This window comes from Thalassophryne amazonica, chromosome 20, assembly GCF_902500255.1.
Source record: "Thalassophryne amazonica chromosome 20, fThaAma1.1, whole genome shotgun sequence".
Classification (NCBI taxonomy): Eukaryota; Metazoa; Chordata; class Actinopteri; order Batrachoidiformes; family Batrachoididae; genus Thalassophryne; species Thalassophryne amazonica.
In genome coordinates, this window is record NC_047122.1 from 42,575,923 (window position 1) to 42,600,752 (window position 24,830).

A 24,830-nucleotide genomic window follows, 5' to 3' on the forward strand; every position below is an offset into this window, starting at 1 on the left:
ACACCAAGCTGTAGTTGTTTTGGTTGTGATTTATGATTATCCTCAACACAAGTGTAGTGTTGAAAGAAAAAAAATGTACATTATCACCTACTTAAGTCTCTTGAAGTCTGACATATTAAAGAAAGATACAAGGACAGAATGTGTATGGAATTAATGCAAGACCTAAATCCAAGGACATGCTCTCATTTGGAGATCAGTCTGGACTAGTTTCCTGTCCCGTTCCTCTTCTCAGAGCGTGATCATGGTTGTGTTCAGTGAAGATAAGAACCGAGATGAGCAGCTTAAATACTGGAAGTACTGGCATTCTCGGCAGCACACAGCTAAGCAACGAGTCCTGGACATCGGTAAGAGTTCCTCACCCACTCTGTTCTTCTGCTCAAGCCTTCTTCATGTTCATAGGTAAATGACAGCAGGTTCTTGCTCTACAGGTCAAGATTCAGAAACAAAAATACAACAGTTGATCAATGTGACTGTTTCAAAACATGACCAAACAAGGAGCAAACAAGTCCCCACCTAACTCTCTGCTATCAACCATCTCTTAATATCTCTGTGTTGTTTGGCCGCATAACTGAAATCCTTTAATCTTCTCAACATTACCTCTGAGATCAGAGTAAACACATTTATGAAAAACGTTTCCCTTGCAGCATTTCCGATGATACAGTGTCTGTTGCTGTTTTCGGTTGATGCATTTTTTTATGTCGTATTTCTTGAGAGTGTGAGAAGCTCGTAGGCGGTGTTGTCTTTGACAAGCTTGGGCCTGCTTTACCAGGCGGAGATCATGAGGTATGTGGGAGAGATGTGGAGGATGGAAGACACACATAACAGCACACCTATAAACAGCTTGTTGGGACAGAGAATGGAATGTTGCCTATATGGTTGCCTCCTGGGTCAGTCTCCGCTCGTATGACTGAGATTTCATTCTTATATTTACATCCACTCAGAAAGATCACAGTCAGCTTTTGCTTCTGTCCATGAGTCCAACAGGCGGATTTCAATTAAACTTCACACAGTGGTAGCACACCATGTGAAGATATGCATGAAAGGAAATAATTCTGATCAATCAATCAATCAATCAACTTTTTTCTTGTATAGCGCCAAATCACAACAAACAGTTGCCCCAAGGCGATCTGACATCTTAAAGGGGAGATAATTGGATTTTTGTGTGTACCTGATATGTCATATGATATTAACATTGTAAGTGCAACTCCAACAAAACCAGCTCATGGATTTCAGTGAAACCTCACACATTGGTAGTGTAATCCGTGTTGTGTCTGTCTGACCTGAACTCATGATCTCAGGTGTGGGAGGTGGATGCTTTCGCAAGAAGGCTAAAACCGTGACTTTTATTAACTGCACAGCACTCGCTGTTTAATGTTACAGCAACACACTTTTTGAAGATGAAAAAAAATAATTCTGGTCCAACATCTTCAAGGGGAGGTAATTGGACTTTTTTTTTTTAAAAATAACGCAATGCTAAAATACACTCGGCCGTATGAGCATTCTGTTCTTTGTAATTTGCAGTTGCTTAATTAATTATAATTTGTAGTTGCTTAATTAATTATTAAGATCCTATTGTCTTACAATTTGTACATGTTCAATAAAGCCCCTCTATTAATCAATCAAAAACAATATTTACATTTTAAAAGCAGAAGTTGTGCTAATCAAGGAATATGTGTAGATCACCCTCTGTGCATTTTTACAAAGGGTGAGACAGATTTAACTCCATAGGAAGTTAGCTTTGATCTAGCTGAAGTTAGCATGCATGCTAACACTGCAAAATGTCTTCTAAATAACTCCAGAGGTGTTATCAGGTTACAAAAACAGCATTTTCAGTTTTAGAAGTGTTTATTTCTCGCTAGCTTTTACATAATATATGACACAGAGGTTATATTTACACACAAATGATGTGGCGTTTTGGAGCTAGCTACCAACCTGTGATGTCACCACGGTAATGTCTCCGTGAAATGTCTTGTAAATAAGTTCAGAGGTGGTTCCAAAAACAACGTTTTCTGTTTTAGAAGCGTTTATTTCTCCCTAGCGTTTATATAATATATGAGAAACATGTATATAAACACATAAAAGAAGCGATTTTGGAGAGACCACCCACTGATGTTACAGTGCGGCTCGACTCTGATTGGCTGTCAAGCCCGCCACTCAAAAACAAAACTCAACAGACTGAAACAGACTGACTTTATAGCCTCTTAAAATACCTCTTGCAATAGGTCAAGGTTAGCCATCTTTGAACTTGTCCAAGGTCTGTGCCCCAAGAATGTTCCCTGTGAATTTGAAGACTGACAGACAGACGGACAGATGGCTGAAAAGCCTTCACAATACACAATGGCCATATTTGATGGCCTCCGGTAAAAATGAATCTATCAATGAATGAATGAATCTATGTCTAGCAACTTCCTACTTTTAAACTCTGATAAGACTGAAATTATGGTTCTTGGTCCAGTGAGACATCAGCATCAACTTGACCAGCTAACGCTTAACCTAGGCTTGTGTGTCATACATCACACTGATAAAGTGAGGAACCTTGGGGTAATTTTTGATCCTACGTTGTCCTTTGACCTCCACATTAGAGATATTATGAGGACTGCTTTCTTCCACCTGCAAAATATAGCGAAGATTCATCTCATCCTATCTATGGCTGATGCTGAGACCCTGATTCATGTGTTTGTCTCTTCTAGATTGGACTACTGCAATGTTTTATTTTCTGGTTTACCGCAGTCCGGCATTAAGGCTCTCCAATTGGTTCAAAATGCTGCTGCCAGACTTTTGACACGAAGCAGAAAGTTTGACCACATTACACCCATTTTGGCATCTCTTCACTGTTGTCTTTCTGATGCCTGATTATGTTTTTTTTTTTTTGTCTCTCTCTCCATCCAGAGATGGGCGTGGTATCTGTTTCTATAACCCTCCTGTCCTGTGCACTGGCAACATTTCCTGTATATTCATTTTGTGAATTGTTTGGTAAATTGAGTTGGTTGCATGGCTCAAGCACAAGGTCGCCACTTTGAGTCTGGTCTGCTTGAGGTTTTTTCCTCAAATCATCAGAGGGAGTTTTTCCGTACCACTATCGCCTGTGTGCTTGCTCTCGGGGTTGGTAAGGTTAGACCTTAATTGTATGAAGCGCCTTGAGGCAATTTTGTTGTGATTTAGCGCAATATAAATGAAAATAAATTGAAAAGGAATGAACAGATGTATGAACAGAATGTATGAACAGATCTGTTGGGCTCTTCAGTGCAGAGGTTGAATAATTCTGAGATTTCTTCAACAGACTTACTACTTCCAGTATGTATGGAATACACACCAGCAGCTGCGGGTGGTATCATTTTGTGAACGTGGTCACTGATCTCTAGTTCAACCTGATCCTCTGTGATAGTCGTTGTGCATTTTTCCACACGTGGTCAAAATTTAATCACACACTGATTCGGTGCATCACAAATCTTTGCTCACAGTCCCATTTGGTCCAGTGAAATGAACCCAATGAAACATAAACAGGAAAACCCCAACCCTACTGAACAGATTAAAGGTGACTAAAAAACAGGTTTGTATGATATAACCTCTTTAAAGCAGAGTGTGTCCGCTTGCCGTCCTCCCTGTTTCACTCAGATTGATCGTCTTGTAGCTGGATGCAGCCTGTAACCCGACGCTGCTCACAGAGGTGATCTGAATAGCGGTGGAGGAGGGTTTCGGTGGTGGTGGGCGGTGTGGGTTGGGCGCCCCAGGGCCACTACACAGAATGGATCATTTGAATGGGGTTATTTAACAAGGCATGCTGAACTGGACGTGCATGTTGCCGCCTGTCTGGCTGCTCCGTACACCTGCTGAGGAATAGCGGCACATCTCAGCGGCGGGTTTCAGGATGATGGAGGAGGTGAAAGGTCACTGGACGCAGAGTGGTTGGAGACTGAGCTTACTTGCCGTGTCTTTAAAGACTTTCAGCTCAAATCACATCTTTATCACCGGATTCTCATCATCTCTCATCCAGACTCAGGGAGTTGTAATTTCACAAAAACCCTGTAGAGTCTACATTTGTTAGCTCATCACTCATCAGAATTGGTCTTCCATAATTATAGTCATCTTTTTGCATTTACAGTAGAACTTAGATTCATTTTGGGGTATATTGTTGTCGGAAAACATCATATTTTTACTCAAAGTTCATGAAAACTGAAGAAAACCACTGTAACCATTTCCATTTAACGGCATGAATTACATTCCGCCAACAATTACAAAAACTACAATTAAACTCTACTCAGATATCAGTCAGAATCACAACTTGATTTTTCTGGGAAACATCATGGTATTCTCAGCCTCTTGATGTGAAGTTCTGTTTCTAGAAGGTCAACAAACACCAGCTGATGAAGTGATCTGAGTGATTTTAATGGTGACGTTGTGAGTCAGATGGCTTCCCATGTTTCTGCCCACTGCTTTTGAAGCCTGACACTTTGTTTGCACGGGTAGATAAGGTTTTATCTTTTAAAATTGAAGCGTGCCATTTGATTGCTTGCCAAACAATACCTGTCTGCATATTCATTTATTGAGCAATTCAAGTTGTAAAAAGAGTTTTTTAGAATTTTTTTCTTTTTTCTCTGATAATACAATAGGAAATTGTACAAATTTTCAGAAATAATTTTTATTTTACTTATATACCATTTTTTAACCACAAATTGTATAATTCAGCAGTTTAACATAAACAATTACACATAATTAAATGCAATACCAATTAAACAAACACAAACTCAGTACAGAATGATAAAACGTATTATAATACAAATACAATAAACCTCAAAATGTATGTGCGTACTATAAAATACAGCATGTTTTGAAATTCATTGAAATAAAGTGATTATGCTCATGTTCATATTTTAATTTTATGTATAATTTTCTATTGTGAGCATTGTGTTGCAAAAAAAATTTGTTGCACCTCCACAGTTGGAGTTGAAATGAAATAACCTTAAATGTTAGCTACAGCTGCAGTTTACCAGAAGGCATGAAGAAGATTTCAGCCTAGATCTGAGCTGTTTTTCCTGCGTTAAAATCTGTCTCTGTGTCTTGGTGGCTTCCCTCACTAGTCTCCATCTTGCACCATCGCTCAGTTTTTGAGAACTTCCTACTTATGATTCAGATTAAACATTTCGGAGTGCTTTTACAATTAAAAATAGCATATCCATAAAAATAGCAGTGTGCTAAAATAAAAACATGAAAAACTAAGCGTATATGAAATGTTTAATTTAAAATCAATCAACCACTGTCACTTCACAACAATCAACCCCAGAAGTTCAATCAGAGACAATTGTCCGGATTCAATTATGGATACAACTCTTTCTTCAATTATACTGTCTGTGAGAAGAGATGTGTCTTAAGTCTTGACATACAAGTCTTAATCATGATATGAATGTATAAATGAAATCCAAACGGATTCAGTGACTCGGAAAGGTTCCACCCACCGGCTTGTTGAAAGGAAAGTGTACAGTAAATTTTGCAGAGTGAAATATACTCTGCCAGGATAACATTTGGTCCCAGTCCAGATAGAATTAAATATACTCTATCACAGTGCTAAATTGATTCTATCACAGGATAAAATCAACTATCATGCTATGAATTACTCTTACTGGAGTTGAAAAATGTGATTTGACAAAAAGGTACAGCTGATTTCACTCTATAATAGAGTGTTTTTAATTCTATTTGGACTGGGACAGAATGTTATCCTGGCAGAGTATATTTTACTCTACAAAATTTGTGTGGCTGTAAAACCATATTTGTTAACTTATTTTGTCCAGTTACTTATGGTTTCTGAAAATGAAGGGACTGTATATAGAAATAGCTGTAAATCCTAAATGGTTAAAGCAATATTTTTGTTGAACAATTTGAATTAAAGCTGAAATTCTGCATTTCAGTCACATTTTAATTGTTTAATTTCATCTCACTTGTGGCACACAGAGGGAAATTTACACAAATTGTGTTGTCATTCATATACTGATGGATCTGACTGCAGATATTTTCATTTGTGTCCTTTGATTGCTGCCAGGATCACTCAAAGCCTGAGTGGTCCTCTAGCTTGAGACCGCATAATATATAAAGCGTCTGACTCATCTGTGCTTCTCCTCACAGCCGACTACAAGGAGAGCTTCAACACCATCAGCAACATTGAAGAGATCGCCTACAATGCCATTTCTTTCACCTGGGATGTGAATGAAGAGGCCAAGGTACAAACACAAATGTTAGAGTTGTTTTTGATGGAAATAAGTCGCTGTAATCTTAGCAGAAACCGGACTTGTGTGTTTATTCTGACTGGAGGTGTTTTCTATGGGGGGGAACCAGTGGGACAGGTTTTGTGCTGATTTAGTTGTTGGCAAACAAATGCACTTACTTGACATATTAAGTGTGATGCAAGCACTCCAAAACAGTTTTTTTTTTTTTTTTTAACAAATGTTTTAATGTACTGTGTGTTATTTTTTTGGGGGGGTGAGGGGGTGGGGGTGTAGCGAGTTAGACCCTGTTACATCACCTATGTCAATTGTATTAAAAAACGCTGGTATCAAATCAAATCAATTTTATTTATATAGCGCCAAATCACAACAAACAGTTGCCCCAAGGCGCTTTATATTGTAAAGCAAAAGCCATACAATAATTACAGAAAAACCCCAACGGTCAAAACGACCCCCTGTGAGCAAGCACTTGGCGACAGTGGGAAGGAAAAACTCCCTTTTAACAGGAAGAAACCTCCAGCAGAACCAGGCTCAGGGAGGGGCAGTCTTCTGCTGGGACTGGTTGGGGCTGAGGGAGAGAACCAGGAAAAAGACATGCTGTGGAGGGGAGCAGAGATCAATCACTAATGATTAAATGCAGAGTGGTGCATACAGAGCAAAAAGAGAAAGAAACACTCAGTGCATCATGGGAACCCCCCAGCAGTCTAAGTCTATAGCAGCATGACTAAGGGATGGTTCAGGGTCACCTGATCCAGCCCTAATTATAAGCTTTAGCAAAAAGGAAAGTTTTAAGCCTAATCTTAAATGTAGAGAGGGTGTCTGTCTCCCTGATCCGAATTGGGAGCTGGTTCCACAGGAGAGGAGCCTGAAAGCTGAAGGCTCTGCCTCCCATTCTACTCTTACAAACCCTAGGAACTACAAGTAAGCCTGCAGTCTGAGAGCGAAGCGCTCTATTGGGGTGATATGGTACTATGAGGTCCCTAAGATAAGATGGGACCTGATTATTCAAAACCTTATAAGTAAGAAGAAGAATTTTAAATTCTATTCTAGAATTAACAGGAAGCCAATGAAGAGAGGCCAATATGGGTGAGATATGCTCTCTCCTTCTAGTCCCCGTTAGTACTCTAGCTGCAGCATTTTGAATTAACTGAAGGCTTTTCAGGGAACTTTTAGGACAACCTGATAATAATGAATTACAATAGTCCAGCCTAGAGGAAATAAATGCATGAATTATTTTTTCAGCATCACTCTGAGACAAGACCTTTCTAATTTTAGAGATATTGCATAAATGCAAAAAAGCAGTCCTACATATTTGTTTAATATGCGCTTTGAATGACATATCCTGATCAAAAATGACTCCAAGATTTCTCACAGTATTACTAGAGGTCAGGGTAATGCCATCCAGAGTAAGGATCTGGTTAGACACCATGTTTCTAAGATTTGTGGGGCCAAGTACAATGACTTCAGTTTTATCTGAGTTTAAAAGCAGGAAATTAGAGGTCATCCATGTCTTTATGTCTGTAAGACAATCCTGTAGTTTAGCTAATTGGTGTGTGTCCTCTGGCTTCATAGATAGATAAAGCTGGGTATCATCTGCATAACAATGAAAATTTAAGCAATGCCGTCTAATAATACTGCCTAAGGGAAGCATGTATAAAGTGAATAAAATTGGTCCTAGCACAGCACCTTGTGGAACTCCATAATTAACCTTAGTCTGTGAAGAAGATTCCCCATTTACATGAACAAATTGTAATCTATTAGATAAATATGATTCAAACCACCGCAGCGCAGTGCCTTTAATACCTATGGCATGCTCTAATCTCTGTAATAAAATTTTATGGTCAACAGTATCAAAAGCAGCACTGAGGTCTAACAGAACAAGCACAGAGATAAGTCCACTGTCTGAGGCCATAAGAAGATCATTTGTAACCTTCACTAATGCTGTTTCTGTACTATGATGAATTCTAAAACCTGACTGAAACTCTTCAAATAGATCATTCCTCTGCAGATGATCAGTTAGCTGTTTTACAACTACCCTTTCAAGAATTTTTGAGAGAAAAGGAAGGTTGGAGATTGGCCTATAATTAGCTAAGATAGCTGGGTCAAGTAAGTATAAGTCCAATAAGTTAAGGGTAAATTTTTTATAAGTTAAGAGCATGTTAAAGCACGTGGAAACACACTGACGCTCGCTGATGTACATCCTAATAAGCTGAGCTCCTCAAAAAATTTTGGGCATGCTGAGAATTTTCAACGCGTGCCAGCATGTGACTCATACGTCCCGCACTAGTGGGACATAAGTTGTAGGTTAGTTATGCAATTGTAGGCACATGTTTCTTGTAATTTACTCATAAGTCTAAATCTGTCCATTAATGCTGGCCACTGATTGGCTGAAACCTGCGGTCCTTATGCTGAATGACTGTTTCATTCACACACGGAGTAAATCTTACCTGTTCATTTTAGTCTAATTCACCATCACAGATGGGCATGAATCTACATAAAGCTCCTGATTTTTGAAAATGACATCTGAAAACACTTTAATTCGTGGCTGGAAATGTAGCGTTTTAAAGCAAGTCCCTTGGTGGTTTTTCTGCTCCAGGTGCATTTCGAGGTGCGTTTCTCATGCTCTGATCACACAAAAGCGCTGTGATGATTTAAACTTTTAAAACGCCATCTCCGTCGGTAATCACCATGCCGACAGATCACACAGAACTTCTTTCAGATCACAGCTGATCGTATTCGACTGGGGCTTTAAAAGTATAAATCATCACAGCGTTTCATTATTCAGGTCTGTGGTGACCTGCTCAGTGGACCTGATTGGACCTCCGCTGATCAGGAAGCAGCTGGCACTTTAAACATTTAAAGAGACAGCACTTCATTCATTCACAGTGTTTCCCACAGCCAGCCAACTCATCAGCGTTCTGTACACCATGGCAAAGGTCCACCAAGATAAAAAATTAAAACAAAAAATAAAATAATGTTAAATTACTCTGTTTCTTATGCGCACCACATCGTACAATACCAACCCGAACCACTGGGTGGAAATGGGGGGCTGTCGGCAGACACTGGTTAATCATTAAGGTGTGACAGCTGCATTATTTTATTAGATGTGCGACAGCGTCTGCCAGTGTTTTTAATAAGGTCAGCATACGCAGGCTAAATTGTCAAGGTGTGACAGGGCCTTTTTTTGCGTGTGTCCCTCCTCAGACTGATGTGCGGTGTTTTGAAAGCAGTCGGTTGTGGACTTTTCTCTGTTTGTCCTCTTTGTTTCATGAAGCCCACTCCTTTGTGGCCACTCCTGAAATGAGTCCCTGTCAGTGTTTGAACTCCAGAGGCCCCCAAGGGCTAATGCACAGCAATCCCTGTCCCCACCCTCTGTTGTTTGTTTTGCCCTCATTTCTGTGCGAATGTGAGTGACTGTGTGTGCGTGAGTCAGTTTGTGTGACTGTTTGGCTCTTTCATGGTAAGAGCTGCCTGGGAACAAAGACGTTGCTGGAGGAAACCCAAGCGCACTTCTCTCTGGGCCAATATTGACTCCCTGTGTACCTGCCGATATTATTCTCTCTCTGCTCCAGTCAGGCTGCAGAAAATCTATTGTAATCTGTAAAACGGTATTGAGCCTGCTTTCATCTGAAGGAGCCGTTCAAGTGCAGGAACAGGTGTCATACTTGGCCAATTGTAGGATGTAGGCATTTAGTAAAAGCGGAAAATCTGGATTTCGCAAGCAGTGCAGACTAGGAAACGAAAGAATATAACGCAATGCTGAAATACCCTCGGCTCTATGAGCATGTAATCAATGAAAGAGTGTGTACAAAGAATGACCTTCTGACGCCTTAGAGTAGGTCAAGGTTAATCATCTTTGAACTTGTCCAAAGTCTGTGTCCCAAGAATGTTCCATGCGAATTTAAAGACCCTGGGAGTGATAGGATTGGAGTTACGCTGAGTAAAGACGGGCGGACGGACGGTTGCATAGTCTTTGCAATAGCCGATGACCATATTTGGGGCTCGGGTAAGTTACATATGACTTCAAAACCAGATGTACTGAGAGAGACAGTGAGAGAATGAAATGTTTCTACAATCAATCAATCAATCAACATTTATTTATAAAGCGCTTTACAGCACCGACTGGTGTCCAAAATGCTTAACATTAAAAACACAAATTCACAAAAATAAAACACATATAGAATAAAATTTTAAAACAGCACATAAAAAAAAAACAGAACATGTCACCTCCCCACTAAGTGTTAAAAGCCAGTTTAAATAAATAAGTCTTTAACTTAGATTTAAAAAGTGCTAGGTCAGGAATAGTATGTAACTCAAGAGGTAGCTCGTTCCACAGTCTGGGGCCAGCTACCGTGGAAGCATGATCACCCCAGCGTTTATATCTTGACCTTGGAACATCTAAGTAAAGCTAGCCAGACGCCCTTAATGTCCTACTGTAGGTGTGCAAAGTTAAAATTTCAGACAAGTAGGGAGGTGCAAGGCCATAAATAGCTTTAAAAACAAACATTAAAATTTTAAAATCAATTCTAAAACAAACTGGAAGCCAGTGGAAGTGAGTACAGGACGGGCGTAATATGCTCACGTCTAAAAGTGTTTGTTAAAAGACGAGCAGCAGCATTCTGCACCAATTGGAGACGTGCAAGAGACGACTGATTAATGCCCGAATAAAGAGCATTACAATAATCAAGCCTGGAGCTGATGAAAGCATGAATGGCTGTCTGAAGATTACGTCTACTGAGAAAGTGCTTTATTTTAGCCAAAAGGCGAAGTTGGAAAAAACTAGCTTTGACAACAGAGTTTATCTGTTGATCAAACCTCAAACAGCTGTCAAATATCACTCCCAGATTCTTGACAGCTGGTTTTACATAGTTAGCCAAAGCATCAAAATTTGGTGTTACCACATTTGGTATGCCAGAGTGCTCAAACACCATGAACTCTGTTTTACCATCATTCAGGTAAAGGAAGTTTTGGGACAGCCATTGCTTTACATCGCGAATACAATTAAATAATGATGACAAAGCATCACTCCCATTAGTCCTCACAGGCAAATAGATTTGCAGATCATCTGCATAACAATGAAAGGACAGATTGTGGTGGGTTATAATTGACCCCAATGGCCGAATGTACAAAGAAAATAGAATTGGCCCAAGGACAGAACCCTGCGGCACACCACACGACAGATGAGCAGTTGATGAGGAGAGGTCCCCAATCATGACAGAAAAGCTCCTTTCAGCCAAATATGATCTAAACCACTTAAGTGCAGTACCATGAATGCCAATAAAATGTTCTAACCGGGAAACAAGTACTGTGTGATCCACAGTATCAAAGGCTGCTGTGAGGTCCAACAGAACCAGCACAGCATTCATACAAAATCCTTTCTGTGGGGTTGTGTGGCTTTTTGAACATGTTAGTTGAGTTTTATAATGTAACAGCTGTGTAACAATCAGGACCCAATTTATTGCTTACTTCTCTTGACTCTCTCCCTTGGTGCTTTCTTTCCTGGTGACATCATGCATAATCCTTACCACCGGTTTATATGGAGGTATGACTGTGTTATTTGAGTTTTAGAATATAACTGCAGTACAATAATCAGCACAGTTCACTGCGTACCAAAGCTTTTTCTTACTTTCTCAGCGAAATCTGTTCAAAATCATTTCCACGGGTATGACTACATGTTTGAGTTTAAGAAAGCAACTGCTTTGAAACAGTCAGCAAGTAAATGTTTACTTCTCCAATTTAGTACATTTCTATATCGAACAATCTGTCTCTCCCACTGACAACCACACCTGTTCCTAATCCATCATTAATCCACCATCCACTAACTATCCAGCAGGTGGCAGTCACGTCTATAGGTTAAGACATTTTTCAAGCAACAGCATCTTAGTCTGGAGCCTCGCTGACATTTTTAGTGAGAATACTTCTATGAATGCTTCAAAGAATGTTTACATTTAGGTACTTGACAAAATATCTTTGCTTGATGAATAAAAATCACCTTTGTTCATTATGAGCTCAGGGACACACAACTCAAAAGAGTTAGAACTTGAATTAGAGTTAGAACTTGAGTTGTGGTGGTGCTTTTGTGCATTAGTTTGACAAGCAGTTAACTTGAGGGGCACTGAATATAGCATATTCTTCAGACCTTCAACCTATTTTCCAGCCCTTTTACCATATGTATGATTTATTTATTTGGACATTTATCTATTACCGTATTTACGTGGCTGTAAGTTACACTGGAGTATGAGTTGCATCTGTCCAAAAATACATTGTAAAGTGAAACAACAGATATAAGTTGCACCGGTCTATTAGTCAAATTTATTTCATGCAGATAGAAGCAAAATTAATTTAATTGCTGTATTATTTATTTATAACAAAAACACTACCTTAGTGAGCAGAAGCTAAGGAGCTCATTAATGTTATTGTGCCAGTCACAAAATGCAAATAAACAGCTTCTTTTGGCCTCTGAAGAGAAAATTATAGTTGAGGTAAACATGCATTGTAATAGGGCAGTGCAGTCTCATTTGAAGCCCTGTGTGATATCGCGGGATTGGACCACTTCTGGGGACAGCCTCCCATTGCGCCGTACAAATACAGCATAACTTCAAGTGACAAAGTTTTTTATTCGGCACACAAAATATTCAAATAGAAAAAAAATTGAACAATTCCACAAACAAACACAGACAAAACTAGTGAGTCCGAAAGGGTGTGGGCTGAAGCAAAGCTTATTAGCGCCCACCCCTGCTAGTACAAGTCCAACAATTCTAATCAGTCATATTTACATAAATACAAATTCACTACTACATGTCGACACACAGACATACACATCAATATACTATTCATTTATAATTATATTTATATAGTACCAGATCACAAGAAAGTCGAATCAAGGCACTTTACGCCAGTAAGGACTAACCTTACCAACCCCCAGAGCGAGCACTAGGCAACTGTGGTGAGGAAAAACTCCCTATAAGGAAGAAACCTCAAGCAGACCAGGCTCTTGGGGGTGACCCTCTGCTTGGGCTGTGCCATATATACCTATATACTTTACAAACATAAATATATACATACATATACACAGTCACTTATATACATATACATATACACCTACCCATATCTATATATCTACATACACATATACATACCCACACATTCAAATATACAATAAGTCCCACTTATAAATTGAACATTCCATAAATCAAATTATATTTGCTTCTTTATGATACTTAGACATGATGTTCTTTTTGAGTAGTTTCTTAAATCTTACTAAGGTACTACTCATTCTAACCTCTGTTGAACATTTGTTCCATTTCCTCACCCCAACCACAGACACACAAAAACCCTTTACATTTGTTCTTACTGGTGGTTTCATACAAATTGCACAACCTCTTAAACTATATCTGGATTCCCTCAATTGGAACAGACTCTGGACATGTCTCGGTAAGGCTTGGTTTTTCGCTCGAAATAAAGTTTGAATTGTAATGTAATCGACCAAATCTATGAATTTTAATAAATTTAAAGATACAAATAGAGAATGAGTTGGTTCACGATATTGTTTATTGCAGATGATTCGTATGGCTCGTTTTTGCAAAAGGAATATTGGATTGGTATTTGATTTGTAAGTGTTTCCCCATGACTCAACACAATATGTCATATATGGTACCATCAGAGAATGATATAAAGTAAGTAACCCTTCTTGCGGCAGTAGGTCTTTGGCTTTATACAAAATGGCTATAGTTTTTGACAATTTTGATTTCACATAATTTATATGTGGTTTCCAGCTAAGTTTATTATCAATTATAACACCTAAAAATTTATTCTCTGTTACTAACTCAATTTCCTTATTGTTTATAGTTAAATTTTTACATTTGGGTGCCCGTTTATTTCCAAATATAATACATTTAGTTTTCCCAAGGTTGAGTGACAACTTATTAGCGTCAAACCAAACCTTAAATTTTTCCAGTTCTTTCTCCACTATGTCCAGAAGCTGTTCAAGATTTTCACCGCTACAGAACACAGTTGTATCATCCGCAAAAAGGACACATCTCAGTGAACTCGACACCCAACTTATATCATTTATATAGATTATAAACAACAAAGGACCCAGCACTGAGCCCTGCGGCACCCCACATGTGACATCCCTGAGTTCAGAATTTGTATTATTGAATTGAACATACTGAAATCTGCCTTGTAAATAACTAGCTATCCATTCATATGCCAGACCTCTGATTCCATATTTCTGCAGTTTACTTAATAGTATTCCATGGTTAATTGTGTCAAACGCTTTCTGTAAATAAAAAAAACACCTATTGCGTATTGTTTATTGTCAATTGCAGTTGCTATACTTTCCACAAAGTCCATCAAAGCATGTGATGTAGTTCGAGACCTTCTGAATCCATATTGTTCTTCACAAATGATGTTATGCTTCAGTAAATAATCATTTAATCTTTTAGCAAATATTTTTTCCAAAATTTTGGAAAATTGTGGCAGGAGTGATATAGGTCTATAATTAGAAAATGTGTGTTTGTCACCAGTTTTAAACAGAGGAATTACTTTGGCTATTTTCATTTGAGAAGGAAATTTACCCGTACTTAGTGACATATTGCAAATATAATTGAACGGTTTTACTATACAATCAATAACTTTTTTTAATAAAGCCATATCCAAATTATTAAAATCAGTCGATTTCTTACTTTTTGAACCATGAACCAGATCAAGTATTTCCCTTTCATGAGTACCACCAATGAACATTGAAACAGATTTGTTAAACGTTGAATTATTTACCCAGAAGTTATTAGTTGATGAGTCAATTTTACTGGCAAGATTTTTACCCACATTAACGAAGTATTCATTAAAGTGTTCAGCAATAGACTCGTCGTTATCAATCGTGATGTAGTTGTTACTCTGAAAAAATGAAGGATAATCTCTAGTTACTCTATTCTTTTTTACTATTTCATTTAATATGTTCCATGTGTTTTTGATGTTATTTCTATTTTTGACAAGTAACTCATTATAATATATTTTTTTACTGAGTCTCATGATATTGATTAACTTATTCTTATATGTTTTATACTTACTTTCAGCTTATGAAATGTTTATATAGTACGTTTTTCTTTTTACATGCCCTCTGAAGCCCCTTAGTTATCCATGGTTTGTTGCTATATTGATTTCTATATATTTTGTCAACAAATGGACAGTGTTTATTATACAAACTGGAAAAAATGGAAATGAAAGCATCATATGACCTGTCAACATCATCAACAAAAACATCTGACCAATTCTGACTTGATAAATCCTCCCTTAAATTATCAATTGTTTCAGGTGTTACTTTTCTACTCATGAATTTGATATTGCTTCGATACATACAACAACCCTCCAATGCAAAGACTGAGAAAACTGGCAAGTGATCACTGATATCACTGACCAGTAGTCCCCCACTAAGATTACCGGATATAACGTTAGTTAAAATATTGTCAATGAGAGTTGTTGTATCCATAGTTATTCTGCTAGGATGAATGATGGTTGGAAACAGTCCTAAACAATACAAGGTGTTTATAAATGAGGTAATTTGTGGATGATTGTGAGGGTTTAAAAAATCTATATTGAAATCTCCACAGACAAATAAATGCTTATTTCTGTTGATTTTGTTGTACATTCCTAAGATAATGTCTTCAAAGGTGTCAATATTTGTCCCAGGAGCTCTGTAAATGCAACTAACAACTATGTTTTTGGTGTTTATAGATGTAATTTCTATGGTAACACATTCCATGACGTGGTCCACTGTAAATGACATGTTTTTAATGAGTTTACAGTTATAATCTGACCTTACAAACAATGCAACACCTCCGCCCCTTCTCGTCTGCCTATTAACCAGGAACAATTCAAACCATCAAGATATACCAGATCTTTATTATCCTCATTTAACCATGTTTCTGAAATTGCAATAACTGAAAAACGTTTTTTGGATGTTTTCAAACAATCATTAATAGTGGACAGATTACGAGAAAGACTTCTGCTGTTGAAATGTATAATTGAAAAATCTTCATCATTGATTTTATAATTTTTTAATTGTTCTTCTGTAAAATATTTGCACTGTCTCACAATATTCTCACTGAAAAAGGTATCAGGATCATTTTCAGATTCGAAGGGGTGGTTAGCAGAGTTATTGTAATTAAATGTATCTAGACAGAACTCCTGGGCAGAAATAAACGGATCATTATCCTTAGTCATTATGTCTCTCTTGTCTCCGGGTGTAGATGATGTGGATGAGTGGGTTGCTCCAGTCTGCATCATGGTGCTGTGATGTGTTTGAGTCCTCATACCTATTGTTCATATTTGTCCAGCTCCTCGATGTTCCTTATTGCCATAACCTTTGCTTGTTCTGGTGATCCGTTCAGTTTGATGAATATTTTACCGTCCATGTGTGCTGTATTTTTCCCTGTTTCTTTAAGAAGCGTGCTTTCCTGGCGATGTCGGCATTCCGTTTGGTGAGATGTTCATTGATGAATACGTTTGTCCCTTTCAGTTTTCTGCCTTGTTTTAACAGTGCTGTTTTGTGTTTTCTGTTGATGAATCTCATGATGACGGTTCGTTTATCACCGTCATTTCTCCGGGGCAGAGGGTCGCACGCTTCAATGTTATTTAAATCCATTTCTATACCTTTAGATAGGAGGAAATCAGCAACCTGTTTTTCCACAGAGCTGACCTCCTGTTCACTAGGATCCCCTCCGCTCTCATCTGTTACCGCCCGTGCGTAGGACCGTGGTTTGATGTGAAGACCTGTGATGATGACGTCGTTGATTCTGGTGTACTGCTCCAATTCAGCCACTCTATTTTCCAGCTGCACCAGATGCCGGTCTTTCTCGGCGTTCTGGAGCCGTAATGCCTTCACCTCCTCCACCAGATCCATGATTGATTTCTGTTGCTGCTTCACAACAGAAATCTCCTCTGATAGAAAGTCCAGAGATTTTTTAATATCGTCACCTTCCTCCGCTGTCAGAACCTTCTTAGGCCCCATGGTCGGCTTATGGGCAGCTTTACGATCGCCGATGTTAACAGCCTGCGTTGTTTGTCACCGGGATGGATCTGCACTTCGCTGGTGCCGCGCGGCCTCAGTGTTTCCGCGCTGATGGATCCGCGGTGGCTGCACGAGGCCTCGGGGAAGCGGCACTCGTGACGCGCGGCTTTAATGACGCAGCGCGCGGCCTCAGTGAATTCACCACGTTGGGCGGGCCTCGGACGTTGTTGCTGTCCATTCGCGAGGCTAAGTTGCCGGTTGAGGTGGTATTCCCACTGTCCGGGTTGGCAAACACCGGCGTGGCAGATGGCAACTACAAACACCACCTCTGAAAACTCGGGTACAAACTTTTTGCAGCTCGCTCTGATGACACGCAGCTCTCTAGTGACGACATGCAGCTCTCTGGTGAAGTGATTAGAAGTGTTTTCGCCATCCAAAGTTTCTTCACATGGAGAAATGGTGTACTGTTTTGTTTTCAGCTGTAATCAATGAAGCAGTTACTAAAGGTGCAGTTTTATTCGATTCCCAGTGGAGAAGGAAAGAAAAGGCAAATGAGAGTCGTCGTGTCAGTAAGTGTTACACGCTTTGACAGAGTAGCTGCGTTCTCTCGCCTGCACAACCACCTTGACATGTTTGAGCTCCGGGTCAAACAAATTGCAACACTTCGTCCACTTTCCACAGCATCTGCACTTTTTCTTTGCATTTTCACTTTGTTTGCTGTGTAATTTGCCTAAAAACTCAGAGTGCTGTCCCTGGATGTAGGATTATTGCGTCATATGTCTTATTTTAACCCTTTAGCATCCACCCTCAAATGAGACTATGCTGTCCAATTAAATGTTTGAAAACCACACATTATTTATTTATAACACAAACACTTGTCTTAGATTTGCTTGCTGACCTGCTGTTGCTGTTCTTGTTGTCTTGTGCCATGTTGTATGAAACTTATATTTCCTTGTTTTATTCTAGAGCTGTGATCTTTCAGTTTGAGAGCATGATTTCTAAAAAAAATTCTGTGTCAGATCTTCATCTTCTTTTTTCTTCTACTTGTGTTTGGCATCCATCTTAATTCTGCATGACCACGACCTTCACCTTTGGACTGTGAATCACAGTACCTCATTCAGTACACAGGAGCTGCTTGTGGCCATAAATGACAGCGCAATATTTTTCATATGTAAGTCGCTTCAGAGTATAAGTTGTAGGATCTTCTAACCTAATTTTTTTTTTAAGTGACTTATAGTCCATACCATATCTTATATATGATATGTCATGAGAACATGCTGAAAAATTCTCACCCTGGATCACAGTCTACTAAAATATAACAGTTCTGTTTTAAACCCCCCCCCCCCCCCAATCAGATCAGGTTTCATGACAATTAAGCTACAGGTTTTTGATGAATTCTGGTGACGAAGCAACCAATTTGCACAAATGGAGGTTTTAAAAAAAGAAAAGCAAAACTGATTTTTTTTTTTAACACAGCTTTTTTTTTTTTTAAACAGTGAGTCATTTGTAAGAAACACTGTCATTTAACACACCATCATTCATCATTTTAATTTGCTATATGCCCATCTCGTTGTCTTCCTCTCACTTATGGTAGATTTTCATCACCGTCAACTGTCTGAGCACAGACTTCTCTTCTCAGAAGGGGGTAAAGGGTCTTCCTCTGATGATACAGATCGACACCTACAGCTACAACAACCGCAGCAACAAGCCACTGCACAGAGCCTACTCACAGATCAAAGTCTTCTGTGACAAGGTGAGAAATGGCAAGAAACTGATCTCCAGAATAATAATATTTATGAGAATAATATGGATACGTTAATCAGTTTGTCACCTCTCTTCAAAGCCTTTGAAACTATGGCTCCCAAATCAAGTCTGGGAGCATGTGCTGGTGCCACATTACTGCATCTACCATAACCACGAAACCATCTTGGGACCTGGATGGTAACGGCCAGGGCAATCTGTCTGCCACAGCCAAGCGAAACGTGGATGTCCACTTAACAGAGAAATGCGCCACATGTCCAAAATGTTGTAGCTGAACGTAATATTCATTGTCTGAGTCTCCCTAAGTAACTGTTTGTTTGACACCTAATCATTCCAGCGGTAAACAAAGGTTCCTCCAAAGAGACCTAGTGAAAAAGGTGGAGATGACGGCCAGACTTCACCTGGGTACAGACTGTTATCTGCCTGGTGTTTCCTATCTAGGATCCATGGCAGTTCTATAGCATGGTCGATGCACCAGTCCATGCTGCTAGATCTGACCTCACACTGACCAGTGCACCCTGTTATAGGTTCTAGTCCCCAACACCCCTCACACAGGCTGAGTGGTTACAGATAATAAATTGATTTCAGTCATGTCCACACTTCTTTTAGACTTTCTCGGATATAAGGGCTTAAAAGTCACACGCAAAGCAACTGTTGCTTATTTTGCCTTTCGACAGACTGCTAAATCCTATGCTAATGCTGACAATTTGAGCTCTCATACTTGATTAAATCTTTTTTGTTGAGTTCCTCTTCATCTTTTGAACTAGTCATCTATTATTAGGTTCAGTTAGTCTGAACATTTCAAACTCACAGATATTGTCTCTTTGATCTCTTTGTTGAAATTTCCTCATACTGCACTTGTTGGACTTTTCGATTCACTCCGTGTTCAGACTTTTGTAAGTGGGTGTTGTCTTGTGTTGCCCTGTTACCACGAATTACACAGAGCTTCAGCGGATTTACCAACAGATTTCTTTTTTCTTGTGATCATGATTTCATCATCCAGCCCTTTGCATAAGAATATCCTTTATGTGCATGTAAACACTTGAGGGGCTTAGTATGGCGAGAATTACTCTGCTGTCATTACGAAACTATATATTTTACCTACATTTCACAATCATGCTGTTCTGAGCACAGCTTATCCAATCAGATCTCAGAAGTGAAGCAGAGAATGTCCTGATTAGTACTTGCACGGGAAGCTAATTGGGAACAGTGAACAGGTTTCTCCAAATAGCACATGGAATTGCATCAGGAAGGCCATGTTTTACATCTGGTGTAAAACATGTGCCAAATCCCACCTGTACCAGCTCTGCTGTGGTGACACCGAGCAATAGTCCATGAGCCAGTCATGAATTTTGATCTAATCGGTACCACTTAAGGGGAAAAGAAACAACGCTTAGAATCCAGCCTCAGTGTATCATGGCCTACACAAAAATGTATGATAGCCATCCCAGGGTGGTAGCTGTAGCCAGGTAGGGGTCAGTGAGGAATTACACAGAGGTCAAACTTTAAATATGCTCTAGTCATGTTGAAAACTATATCACATTACTTGTCTGATCATAACAATTCCAAAAAGGTATAGTTTGGACTAACTGTGACGTAATGTTCTGGAGTTATGGGGTAAAAACAGCAGGAATGGTGACAGAGGTCAATTTCAGTTTGTACAGGGGTCAAAAGTTAAAGTTGCTCCAATTTCAGCAAAAAATTATGCAAATTATTGATTGAAATAAAAGGATCAATAAATTGAATAGTTTTGACTGTGTTGAATGCCTTGTCTCCAAATTAAAGGTCAAACAAGGTCATCATCCATTGAATTCTATGACATGTGACATACAGTGGGGTAAAAAAGTATTTAGTCAGCCTCTGATTGTGCAAATTCTCCTACTTAAATGAAAGAGGTCTGTAATTTTCATCATAGGTACACTTCAACTATGAGAGACAAAATGAGGAAAAAAAATCCAGGAAACCACATTGTAGGATTTTTAAATAATTTATTTGTAAATTATGGTGGAAAATAAGTATTTGATCAATAATAAAAGTTCAACTCAATATTTTGTAACATAATCTTTGTTGGCAATGACAGAGGTCAAACGTTTCCTGTAAGTCTTCACACACTACACACACTGTAGCTGGTATTTTGGCCCATTCCTCCATGCAGATATCCTCTAGAGCAGTGATGTTTTGGGACTGTCCTGGGCAACATGGACTTTCAACTCTCTCAACAAATTTCCTATGGGGTTGATGTCTGGAGACTGGCTTCGCCACTCCAGGACCTTGACATGCTTTTTATGGAGCCACTCCTCTGTTGCCCGAGCGGTGTGTTTGGGATCATTGTCATGCTGGAAGACCCAGCCACGTTGCATCTTCAGTGCTCTCACTGATAGAAGGAGGTTTTGACTTAAAATCTCACGATACATGGCCCGTTCATTCTTCCCTTAACACGGATCAGTTGTCCTGTCCCCTTTGCAGAAAAACAGCCCCAAAGCATGATGTTTCCACCCCCATGCATCACAGTAGATATGGTGTTCTTGGAATGCAACTCAGCATTCTTCTTCCTCCAAACACGACAAGTTGAGTTTTTACCAAAATGTTCTATTTTGGTTTCATCGGACCACATGATATTCTCCCAATCCTCTTCTGGATCATCCATATGCTCTCTGGCAAACTTCATACGGGCCTGGACACGTACTGGCTTAAGCAGGGGGACACGCCTGGCACTGCAGGATTTGAGTCCCTCTCTGCGTCGTGTGTAGCCTTTGTCACTTTGTCCCAGCTCTCTGCAGGTCATTCATCAGGTCCCTCCGTGCAGTTCTGGGATTTTTGTTCACCATTCTCATGACCATTCTGACCCCACAGGATGTGATCTTGCGTGGAGCCCCAGATCGAGGGAGATTATCAATGATGTTGTATGTCTTCCATTTTCTTACAATTGCTCCCACAGTTGATTTATTCACACCAACCTGCTTGACTATTGTAGATTCACTCTTCCCAGCCTGGTGCACATCTACAATTTTCTTCCTGGTGTCCTTTGATAGCTCTTTGGTCTTGGCCATGGTTGAGTTTGGAGTCTGTTTGAGGCTGTGGACAGGTGTCTTTTATACAGATAACGAGTTCCAACAGATGCCATTAATACAGGTAACAAGTGGAGGACAGAAGAGCTTTTTAAAGAAGAAGTTACAGGTCTGTGAGAGCTAGAAATCTTGCTTGTTTGTGGGTGACCAAATACTTATTTTCCACCATAATTTACAAATAAATTCTTTAAAAATCCTACAATGTGGTTTCCTGGATTTTTTTTTTCCTCATTTTGTCTCTCATAATTGAAGTGTGCCTATGTTGAAAATTACAGACCTCTCTCATCTTTGTAAGTAGGAGAACTTGCACAATCAGGGGCTGACTACATACGTTTTTACCCCACTGTATGTTACCCTGTAATATGATAACTCAGCATGACAGATGGTGCAAACTATTCTTTTTTAGAACCCTATTAACCCAAACAATAATTTGCATATTTTCTTTACTGAAATTGGAGCAACTTTAATATTTGACCCCTGTACAAACTGAAATTGACCTTTGTCACCATTTTTGCTGTTTTGAACCCATAACTCCAGAACATTCCTTCATAGATAGTGCAAACTATACCTTTTTGGAATCGTTATGATCAGACAAGTAATGTGATATAGTTTTCAACATGATTGGAGCAGTTTTTGACCTCTGTGTAATTCTTCATTGATCCCTACCTGGCTACAGCTACCAACCTGGGATGGTTATCATACATTTTTGTGTAGGCCATGATACACTGAGGCTGGATTCTAAGTGTTGTTTTTCACCTTAGGTGGTACCGAAAACCTGCTTCGCCCATGGACTAAACCGGGGACAGATGAAAGTGAAAATAAATAAATAAATAAATAAAATAATAATAATACATCTATATTTATGTGTCACATCAAAACAGCTTAATTTTGGCTCCATCATTACTTATCATGTAAAATCTAGTTTGCAGGATGTGTGGTTCATGACATGCAAACTGAAAAGTCTCATTACTGCTGCATTGTGGGAAAATGTTAGAACTTATAGGAATAATTTTAACATTTAATATGCAAGTATTTGCAGCTCAGTAAGATGTTGCCAATTGTTGCTCATATTAGTGAAGCCTAATACCTCTAATGAATTTCCAAATATTCTCTCGGGTGCCTGGAGCCACAAACGGTAACCATGACCAGAGATGTGTGGTAGTTTTTTTTTTTTTTTTTTTTGACGAGACGTAATCTGTTTTCAAATGGATTTTTTTTGGAAGCTGCTCAAAGGAAGTGTTTGCTGAGAATGATTTAGGGAGTTCATTGGTGACATCAGTCCTCCCTCTAGTGGTTTCACCTGCAGTCACAGGTGAACCTGCACGGCAAACGCGGTGTGTGTACACTTCATGATGACAGTGTTAAGTAAGCGTGTGATTCAGGCAGAAATGACGCAGTCACGCACTCTTCGTTTTATCAGGGGAGTAGCAGCTCCACCAGCAGATGGCTTCAGTCTCTCTTTTTTTTTCCCCTGTCCATTTTTCAGGGTGCAGAGAGGAAGATAAGGGACGAAGAAAGAAAATTGTTCCGCAAGAAGGCAAAAGGTTTGAGTTCCATGAGAAATAACTGTCTTCCTATTTTTTAACAAAACCCTGACATGAAGCATGATTCAGTGGACGTAGTTAGTTTTGTTTACCCAGAACAAATTCATGTTGGAAACATTGCCCTTCTTCCCTGTGAAGGATTGGGACCAGGGTTATTGATTTTTGTGTGTAAGCAAATCACTCTTTAGCTGCTGTGAGCGCTACAGAAAAATCTGTCATTTTATTCTCTCCTAAAGCTTTTTTTTTATTACTGTTGTGGGTGTGCAGGGAAAGATGGAGGTGTCGGTGTGATAACTGTGCCAAAGAAGTCCACCACCACGTTTTTCAAGATCATGACTGACTTGGAAGCCCAGCCTGTCCTCTTCATCCCTGATGTTCACTTTGGTAACCTGCAGAGAGCCGGACAGGTACAACTTTCTAATCATATGCTTCCTACTGCAATATTATGCATTATGTTATCATACATTGCCAGACTTCTTCCAACACAATAACTCAATAATAATGCAAGGTCCACACTTGATGTTTACACCATAGGTACCTCCTGGGGAATAGATAATCTGATTACAATTTAGGGTCATTTGGCATATATATTGGCATATTAATGAAATGGGGTTCTTTTTTCTTGTAAACACAGCAACTCAAAATAATGCACTGTACACACTTGAAACTTTTATTATGGATACATACTGGAGACTAGATGAGCCGAATACATTTATAGCAGTGATTCCCAAAATGTGGAAGGTATCCCCCTGGTGGGCCACAAAAGGTACTGCAGGTTGGCAGTGAAAAATTACAAATGAGTAAATGTCATTGACTTTCAATTTTGAACTACCACGAAATTTATGATTATTTTTAAAATATAATCAGAAATAATAAAACAAAGCCATGTGCTATTCTTCATTTGTCTGACCTCATTTGCAACCCCAATTCCACTGAAGTTGGGACGTTATGTGAAATGTAAATAAAAACATAATAAAATGATTTGCAAATCCTCTTCAACCTGTATTCAGTTGAATACACCACAAAGACAAGATATTTAATGTTCAAACTAATAAGCTTTATTGTTTTTGTGCAAATATTTGCTCATTTTGAAATGGATGCCAGTGGTATGTTTACCACTGTGTTACATCACCTTTCCTTTGCTTTCCTTTGCTTATATATTGCAAACAAGCAGCAGCGGGGTCAGTGGCCAGATCGAGGCTTTTGAAATGAAAGAAACTGAAAAACAACC

The 24,830-nt window shown here is 39.1% G+C and overlaps 1 protein-coding gene across 2 annotated transcripts in view; it reads left to right on the plus strand.

The window, feature by feature from the left end:
- grhl2b (grainyhead-like transcription factor 2b) overlaps nucleotides 1-24,830 on the plus strand; it is a 44,031-nt gene that overhangs the window by 12,719 nt on the left and 6,482 nt on the right. For both annotated transcript variants that reach the window (XM_034160285.1, XM_034160286.1), the window contains exons 7-11: nucleotides 233-344; nucleotides 6,118-6,212; nucleotides 18,821-18,979; nucleotides 23,542-23,599; nucleotides 23,867-24,006. In XM_034160285.1, coding sequence (XP_034016176.1) covers nucleotides 233-344; nucleotides 6,118-6,212; nucleotides 18,821-18,979; nucleotides 23,542-23,599; nucleotides 23,867-24,006 — 564 coding nt within the window. The remainder of the gene's footprint in view (nucleotides 1-232; nucleotides 345-6,117; nucleotides 6,213-18,820; nucleotides 18,980-23,541; nucleotides 23,600-23,866; nucleotides 24,007-24,830) is intronic.